The following is a 9,467-nucleotide window of genomic DNA, read 5'->3' as shown; positions in this document are numbered from 1 at the left end:
CTGCTCTCTCTCTCTCTCTCTCTCTCTCTCTCTCTCTCTCTCTCTCTCTCTCTCTCTTTATAGTTTGTGGAGCAGGACATGACACCAGGTGACTTGAACCTTGAACGGGTTGTGTGTGTACTGTTGTTACTTTTTCTGTAACTGTCAAGTTTGTGCAACTATCTTACTCTTGACTCGTGGTTTTGTTTCACGCTGACACAAGACTCGCACATGAAAAACAACGAGGTAAACATCCAACCCCCGTACAAACACCGCTCCCACACAGGCTCTTTCAAACCAACCGAGTCAATGTGAGCTGGACCCAGTACCAGACACCGCGACTTGAACCTTGAACGGGTTGTGTGCCTGTACTATTGTTGCTTTTTCTGTAACTGTCAAGTTTGTGCAACTATCTTACTCTAGACTTGTGGTTTGTTTCATGCTGACACAAGACTCGCATATGAAAAACTCAGAGGCAAACATCTAACCCCCAGACAAACACCTGGGGCCTTTCCTCTCTCGGACACACACACTCTCTACAAAGGCAGCAATTTCTTGAGAGATGAACCGAGCAGAGTTATCTGAAAGTTTGTAACGTAAAATAATATGTCTCAAACGTCATTGAGCGAAAAGTAAAAACAAAGTCTCAGGCTGGAGTCAGGTAATTTATTGTACAAAGGTTACAAAATGTCATGGCAATGGTGGCACAGCCACTGAATCCAGGTTTTTCAAATGGCCGATTTGAAAAAACTGCCTTCCCAAGGTCCCGCAAGCTCGGCGACGGGATCGTTGGAACCGCAACGGCCGTATTAGTGGGAGCCCAGCCAACTCGTGTCATTCCGACTTTGGGTAAAAGCTGCACGAGCTGAAGTAGCAAAAACAAAATGGCCGATTTAGAAAAGTGACTTTCCGAGGTCCCGCGAAAATGACCCTTGATTATCACCAAGCCCTTGCCCTTGTCCTTGGGTCAAAATGACCCTTGATTATCACCAAGCCCTTGCCCTTGTCCTTGGGTCAAAATGACCCTTGATTATCACCAAACCCTGCCGTTGTCCTTGGGTCAAAATGACCGTTGAGTATCACCATGCCTCTGCCGTTGTCCTCGGGTCGAAATGACCCTTGTGTATCATCAACACTCTGCTGTTGTCCTTGGGTCTAAATGACCCTTGAGTGTCACTGAGCCCCTGCTGTTGTCCTTGGGTCAAAATGACCCGAGTGTATCATCAACACTCTGCTGTATGCAAGTGGTGTGAGCGCCCACTCATCGAAGGCTCCAGATGAAAGGACATTGGACAGTTTGATCCGCAGGACACGGGGTGTATACGGATCGGTGAGGCCACACGAGAGTTAAGGCTGAACGCAGTTGAAAACTAGATTTTGTTAAAGAATTCATTGTTGTTACATTTTCCATCAAGAAAGTTTCTCAGTACACCGTACCTACAAATTGGATGATATATTAATGAAAACCTGATAATTTCATCACTATACTGTCTGAAAGCTGCATTTCCTCATTTTTATGCTCTTAAATTACGTTTCAGGCTAAAAAGAGTTGAAAACTAGATTTTTTTTTAAAAATCCTTTTTTTTTTAAATTTTCCATAAACAAAGTGTCTCAGACCACCGGACCTCATAGTTTTATGATGATTCCATGAATACCTGATAATTTCATCGCTATATTGCCCGAAAGCTGCATTTCCTCATTTTTATGCTCTTAAATTACGTTTAAGGTTGAACAGAGTTGAAAACTAGATTTTTTTAAAGAAATTTTAAAGATTTTTTTTTTTTTTAAATTTTACATCAACAAAGTGTCTCAGACCACCGGACCTCAAAGTTTTATGATGATTCAATGAATACCTAATAATTTCATTGCTATACTGCCCGAAAGCTGCATTTCCTCATTTTTATGCTCTTAAATTACGTTTTAGGCTACAGAGTTGAAAACTAGATTGTTTTAAAGAATTCTTTTTTAAATTTTCCATAAAGAAAGTGTGTCAGATCGCTGGACCTCGAAGTTTTATGATGAATACCTGATGCAGTCATAACTATACTGCCCGAAAGCTGCATTTCCTCATTGTTATGCTCTTAAACGACGTTTTAGTTGAAAACTAGATTTTCTAAATGAATTCTTTTTTTTTTTTTAAATTTTCCATCAAGAAAGTGTCTCAGCCCACCGGACCTACACATTTCATGATAATTCAATGAATACCGTCTATGGCTGAACAGAGTTGAAAACTAGATTTTATTAAAGAATTCTTTTTTTTTTTTAAATTTTCCATCAAGAAAGTTTCTCAGACCGGACCTCCAAGTTTTATGATGATTTAATGAATACCTGATAATTTCATCACTATACTGCCCGAAAGCTACATTTTCTCATTTTTATGCTTTTTAACGACGTTTAAGGTTGAACGGAGTTGAAAACCGGATTTTGTTAAAGAATTCTTTTTTTTTTTAAATTTTCCATCAAGAAAGTGTCTCAGCCCACCGGACCTCCAAGTTTTATGATGATTTAATGAATACCTGATGCTTTCATGACAACACTGCCCGAAAGCTGCATTTCCTCATTTTTATTCTTTTTAACGACGTTTAAGGTTGAACGGAGTTGAAAACCGGATTTTGTTAAAGAATTCTTTTTTTTTTTTATTTTTAATTTTCCATCGAGAAAGTTTCTCAGACCACCGGACCTACAAGTTTTATGATAATTCAATGAATACCTGATAATTTCATCACTGTACTGTCTGAAAGCTGCATTTCCTCATTAGTATGCTCTTTAACGACGTTTAAGGCTGAACAGAGTTGAAAACTATATTTTCTTAAAGAATTATTTTTCTTTTTTAATTTTCCATCAAGAAAGTATGTTAGTATACTGGACTTACAATTTCGATGATATATTAATGAATATCTGATCATTTCATCACTGAAAGCTGCATTTCCTCATGTTTATACTCTTAAACGAAGTTTCAGGCTGAACAGAGTTGAAAATATATATGCTTAAATCCAGCGGGAAAGCAAGAAAACAATAACACAAGCACACAATTATAAACGTATTTGTAATAAACAATAAAACTAAAATATGTGTAGAAGCAACATATATGCATATAATCAACGTATTTGTAATATGTTGATCACAGACGCATTTGTAAACACCAACGTAATAAGGGTAAAAATATGTTTTTAGTCAACGTAATTGAAGATGCAGTTTAGCTCGGGGGGAACCTAATTAGAAGTCAGAGTTGGCCGAGAAGGAGCAAATCCACTGTGGTCTCCCCCCCAAAAAATCTGGTTTGTTTCCCAAAATCTCTATTCCCCCCCACAAACCACCAGGATCACGTCGACAGGTCTCTAATTAAAGAATGTGTCCAAACATCCCAGGTGGTTGTGAGGAAAGAAGTACCAGAATCAATAAGTTATAATAAAAACATTTAATAAAAAGAGATGATGAAATTCGATGGATACCCAAAGTCCTTACTCCGCCCTCCTGTGTTTGCTAACAACATATTTGAACTAAAAGGAATTTATTATTCAGTTCTACAGGTTGCAGTGTAAGGAATTCTCTATTCTGAGCTACAGTCATCCTTCAAAAACCCCATGCATTTTAAGTCTCCCCACTTGTGCAGCAGTTCAAATGCAAATCAAATCCCCCTCCTGTCCTGATAAGAACAGGAGGAAGTTCCCCAGTCGTCATCCCCTTTGTTCCTAAAACCAAATGCTCTCCTGTAGACACTCAACCCCCTATCTGTGTGTAAATGACCTCTTCATGACTTCAGTACAGACTCCATGTGACCTGATCAACACTAAATATATATTTTTGCTTCAATACATTCCATGAATCATTACAAAGCAATGAAAAACATACAGTGACCTTCTTAAGCATACAATTACATGTCCTTCATAATAATATCCCTTATCGTATCCCCTCTCTTGTATTTTAATATGCACATTAAACAATTCTTTATTATACATGTGTAAGTCCAATGTTCACACCCCAGACTATTACAATTCTGCAAAATCCAACAATGCACACTGAGCAGAGTCCCTTTCTGCCAGTTGCCATGAAAATCTTGCTGGGTAATTACACCTTCATATGATACGCAACATGTTAGATTTTGAGAAGTCTAACGAAATGACTTGCAGTGTCCAGTGTCATAGAAAACAGAAATATATCAATCCTTGCCCTGATATATCAATCAAGTCCTGATTAAAGATAATAAAACTGACTGTACTAGCTTGTGTTGAAACCTGTAAAATTATTTCGCCAATTAAGTTATTTTAAATTCAATGAAAAAAACATGCATTGTTTAAGGACCGTCCTACATAATGATTAAATAATACTACTGCGCATTAATTTATTTATCGGGCAAACTCAACACATCTGACATATCATCCTAAAAAGTTGTTTACGGCGAATCCACACGCAACGGACAATAGAATCATCCCTGTGGAGTGGTTTGGATCAAATATTCAGTTTTTATTAGCTCTTGTGTGTTCGCCACTAGCTCCGCAGGGGAATATCTGTCTCTTTAGCTGCTCAATGCTCCACTGTGCTCACCAGCTCGTCTCTGTCTGACTGCTGTGTGCTGATGAGGAGGTTGTTTACAAACTGCTGCTACTGGAAATTACATTGACGAAGAGAATTTAAGTTTGAAGATCAAGTTAACGGAGACTGAAGGGGAACAGTTATAATGCTCTGTTTGTCACAACTCGTGACGCCTTTTAATTACACAGTCCACTGAAAATATAAAGTATTGATTAGTGCAGTTTTAACTGGGCTAGTTAAGTGATGTACATGGCTTGTGGCCATGATCAACAGTAACATCGAGAGGCTGTTTGTAGAGGTCAGATATTTCTGATGTTATAACATTATAATATAGAGTAACCTTTAAAATATAGTAGTGAAAAAATCCTTTCAGTGTGCCTGAAGACTTCATGACATTTCTTTCGATCCTTAAATACTAGGTTTAGTATTCTGGTGAGTCCATGCAGACTGTTGCTCGAGTTGGTAGAGGGTCCGCCACATCTTAAACCTTTAAAATTCCTTCATATATGTGAAACTTTGCTGTTGATCTTTGATAGAACATCTTCAACCAAAGACACGTCATGATAATGTAGTAATGCCAGCAGGTAAGTGTGCAAGTGAGCAGCATAACATGTTTTCACAATGCTGTACCATTGTACACTCACACACACCTGCGGTTTAGTGCAAATCAAGTCAGGGGGTTTCTGGGTTTCACACTGGACATTATATTATGCCAAAGTTCTGCAAGTCATTAGTGCTATGATCCAGACCTGTTGCTGAATACTTCCATCCTTTCAAGCTGTACTTTGTATGCTCACCTGAAAACAACTGGATGCATTTGGGTTCTGAATGACAGATCACAGCTTCCACACTAAATTTCCACACTAGAGGCACAAACTATGAGATTACAGGTAGAAACGATTGATAAGAGCGCCGAAGGAAACTCGTTTTAAGCACATTCTCTGTGGATCACCAGAATAAATACTTGAACCATGTAAAAATTAAGATTCTGAGGAGTTGATGGTGGGGCCATGTCAACACCTTCAGAAGTGAGAAGGACTTGAGTGTGATATTACACACATTCGACATTCATTGTACCGTTGTGCTGACTGATGATTGTTGTACTTCTTTCTTGTCTTGACCAATGTCAATATTTGATAGAGAGTCCAGTTCCCTCTTATTTCTGACACAGTTCTATATACACAACACACACAGCATTGAGGTGTTTGCCTTTGCAGTCAGTCATCATACAGGATGGAGCAGTTAGTGGACATGTGTATACACTTGTGTTTGGATGCAGTTGATAAGCATTAGATAAAATACACTTCTTGTCCAGCCTGAAATCACAACACCATGTGGAAGAAAACTTACTGATGTTTTCTGGGTGAAAGAAGGCAAAACCAGAAAGATACTTTTATTGCAGAAACCATAGTTTCTTCCATCCCAAATAATAGCCAGCATATTACCTTCAACGGTAATGGAAGCAAGCGGATTGAGGACAAACACAGTCCCGATCACACCTACGGGTTATATTCTTCCTAAGCTCGTCCCTGGTCCCAGCTTAAGCCCAATCAAATGTGATGATATCAAACTCCATGCGTTTTCTTTCAGTCCTGCAGTGCGTTTTCAGTATAGGTTTGTGCAGCTCTCTGTTGTTTCTTCTTATAGCTGGGCCAGCGACACACCGGGCAGCAGTGTCTGCCTGCTGCCAGCCACACCACAATGCAGTGCTGGTGGAAGGCGTGGCCACAGGGCAGACCCATCAGCAGCTCCTTCCCAACAAAATTTTCCAGACATACCACACACTCGGAGCAGTGTAGCATACCACAGGGCCACATCGACCGATCACAGAGGCAGCCGTCCTTTAGTGCCTCGTTGGCAGATTTTGAGCCTCCGTTCCCATGGCAACAGCAGAAGGACTGACAGCTACTGCTGGCGTCCATGTTGTTGCACACAGACAGCTGTGTGTTTCTGTCCTGACTGCACAAAAACCTCTCGTGTCTACTGCTGCTGTGTGGAGGGGAATCCATCTGCTCCCTGTTCTCTGTGTCTGAACGTAAACCATCTGTCTCTTCATCAAGCTTCCCACCACAACTCTCCCCCTCACCTGTGTTGTCACCAACAGCTCTGAACCTCCAGGTTGGCAGGGCTTTGATATAGTCCATGTTTACTAATGGGTGAAGCCAGAGGTCGGGGAAAGCCAAACGCTCTAATAAGAAGTTCTGGTCATCTTCCCAGTCAGAGTGATCAGACGCAATTGGGTGGAGCAGATAGGAAGTGTACCAGTCCCACAGACTGGCCAGCCACTCAAGGTTAGTGGTGCTGTCCTCCTGGCTTCTGATGCCACAGCGGCGTTTCTTCTCAAAGTAGTCGACAAGCAGGCCGTGGGCCAGGTAGGTTGACAGGAAGAGAGCTGGGTGGGATGAGTAGAAGGTCCAGTCAGCTCTCACCAGGCTGGCCAATGTGGTGGTGTCAGCATAGCGAAGCAGCTTCAGACTATAACCATACAGAGTTTCCAGAGAGGGCAGCTGGAGGAGAGCCTAGAGAAGTGATCAATCAGGGATTAGTAATGAGTTAGTAAGGTAGGTATATGGCTATAAACAGTATAAACATTTTACAGTTGACAAATTAACTTACTGCCCACCTATACCGTGAAAAAAAGAAAGAATATATTTTCCTAATTGAGCTGCACTTGTGAGGAGTGTTTACTGACTGTGGCTCAGTGGTTAGCATGCCCGTCTTTCAATCAGCGGATCGGTGGTTTGAGCTACTTCCTATCTTGTCGTTGTGTCTTTGAGCAAGACACTTTATCTTGAATTGTTCCCTGTTGATGTGTCTACGGTGTATAGAGCAAAAATGTAAGTCACTTTGGATAAAAGCATCAGCTAAATGTAATGTGATGCTAGTTTGTCTACTTTCTTCTTCTGTGTTTACTGGGGGCAGAGATTTTTGTGCACACCTCGATAGTGGATAGACACATTTAAATCTCAGCCGTCCTATGAGCTAAAAGTCTTCTAGCCTAGTGGTCCCCAACTACCGAGCCGCGGGTCCTTTGCTACCGGACTGCAAAGAAAGAATTATTAAAAAAGTATATGATTGATTATCATGGTCTGAAAGGTGTTTATTTATTTAAATATAAATAAATAAAAAAGACTAAATACATCTACCTGTGCATCTGTGACTCCTGATACATGTCAAAATACTTGTCTTGTCACGTGATATGGTAACCAAAAGATTAAGTCCACAAGCTAGCAAGAATGAGTAAAAAACTAGAGCTGGGCAAAAAAAATTAACTGATTAATCGCATGATTTTTCTGCAATTAATCACATTGTTAATTGCAAATTAAATAATGAAGTAAAAACTAGTGTATTGCACGCTTTTATTTTAAAGTAATGTTATCAGAACAATATAACAGCACTCTGGAGCAACAGCAAGTTTACATACATAGTTTATCAATTTCTTTTTTTTTTTTTTTTTTTTCCAGAACCGGTAAGGTTAGGGACAAGCCACTCCTTATTTTGTCCATGTTCAGTCTGTTGCTTACGTTAAAGATTTACGTAAAAGACCAGGAATTGATTAACTTTACACAAAAGCAATGAGTGCTTTTCATGTTTTTCAGTTCAGTTCAGTTTTTCTTCCTCAGTGAGAAAAGTCCAGTCTGTGTTGTCTTGAACAAGTGCACTTACGTCTGGTTGAATCAGGTGGAGATGTGAAGGACAGCTGACAGGTATAAGCAGCAGCTTTGCGCATGCACGATTAATGTTCAATCTGGACGCTAAGTTTAAAGAGCGAGCCTGGCGGTAGACTAACCGCCTGTGAGTGCTTTGTGTGGCGAGCAAATAGCGGCAGCACTCGCTGCTCGTTGAGAACAGAAACTACGTAACAATACGTGCTTTCACGTCAGGCTCAACTCGTCAAGTCAGGCTACGGAAGCGTGCGCGCACGAACAGAAATCGCCTTCAAAGTAGAAGCACAAAAAAAGAAAGAAGAGAAAATGCAGTTAACGCATGATCAAATAATTAATGCCGTTAATCGATTGAAAAGTTAACGCGTTATTAACGCGCTAACATGCCCAGCACTATAAAAAACAAATGTCTTTGTAGAGCTTCTTTTGAAAGGGGAAAATGTCCAATAAAGAGACCGAAGAAGAGCCTACGACTTCCAAGAAAAAGAAAGCTGCATTTAAAAGACAAGATCAGGAGTCCTACTTAAAATACAGATTTACCGCTCCAGATGATTCTCACGCGCTAAGCCCGCTCTGCAAAATATTTGGCAATAATTCAGCGTAATGGTGAGTTGTATTTTTTATGTACTTTCCATTTGTTTTAATGCTGGTCGTATCATTTTATTTCATTATATTAATCCCCCACAACTTCAAGGGTGGTCGGTGAAAATATTATCTCACACGTAGCGCAAAATAGGTTGGGGACCGCTGCTAGCCTAACTAGTGTTGCAATATGCATATGAGCGTTATAATGTGAAACCGTTAGTAAGAATGGGTATTCTATTACATGTATGTGCATGCATGTAGTCCCTTTGCTCAACACAAGAAGAACGAGTGGATGAAGATAGTACTGACAACCGTGTGGTACGGATGGTTTCCTACCAGAACAGGAAGCCAGGACCCGAGCAGGATGGAGTTGTAGGTTCCAAGTGTTCGGATCAGAACTACAAATCGTTTTACTGTTGCTCCCTGTCCATGAAAATTAATACATGTTTCAATTAAACTGGACAATAAATACAAAAATAACTATAACCCTCCCTCTCTCCATCACTGTGTATAAATTATCTCATCAATGGTGACATAAAATTCACATCCTATGATAAATCAGCAGTACAACAGTTTAGACATGCTACATCAGTAAAAGTAACAAACACTTACTCTTATTCATTTTGCATAATGAATATACATGGTATTGTTAATACAGTTTGTAGCTCAAGTACCTCAAAATTGTACTTTGTTAAAAGCACTTTT

General features: G+C 39.9%; 1 protein-coding gene across 1 annotated transcript in view; it reads right to left on the bottom strand.

Annotated features, from left to right (window-relative positions):
• Nucleotides 1–3,382: 3,382 nt before the first annotated feature.
• Nucleotides 3,383–9,467, bottom strand: part of rnf103 (ring finger protein 103) — a 19,110-nt gene continuing 13,025 nt past the window's right edge. Inside the window, exons 6-7 of the mRNA XM_068594840.1 lie at nucleotides 9,099–9,185; nucleotides 3,383–7,031 (exon numbers count right to left, since the gene is read on the bottom strand). Of these exons, the coding sequence (XP_068450941.1) occupies nucleotides 6,099–7,031; nucleotides 9,099–9,185 (1,020 nt within the window). The 3' untranslated portion in view covers nucleotides 3,383–6,098. The remainder of the gene's footprint in view (nucleotides 7,032–9,098; nucleotides 9,186–9,467) is intronic.

Source organism: Clinocottus analis, unplaced genomic scaffold (assembly GCF_023055335.1).
Source record: "Clinocottus analis isolate CAN_PGR_092001 unplaced genomic scaffold, fCliAna1.0.p SCAF_10, whole genome shotgun sequence".
NCBI lineage: Eukaryota > Metazoa > Chordata > Actinopteri > Perciformes > Cottidae > Clinocottus > Clinocottus analis.
Note: the sequence above shows the minus strand (reverse complement) of the source record. Positions and strands in the feature narration are given on the sequence as shown.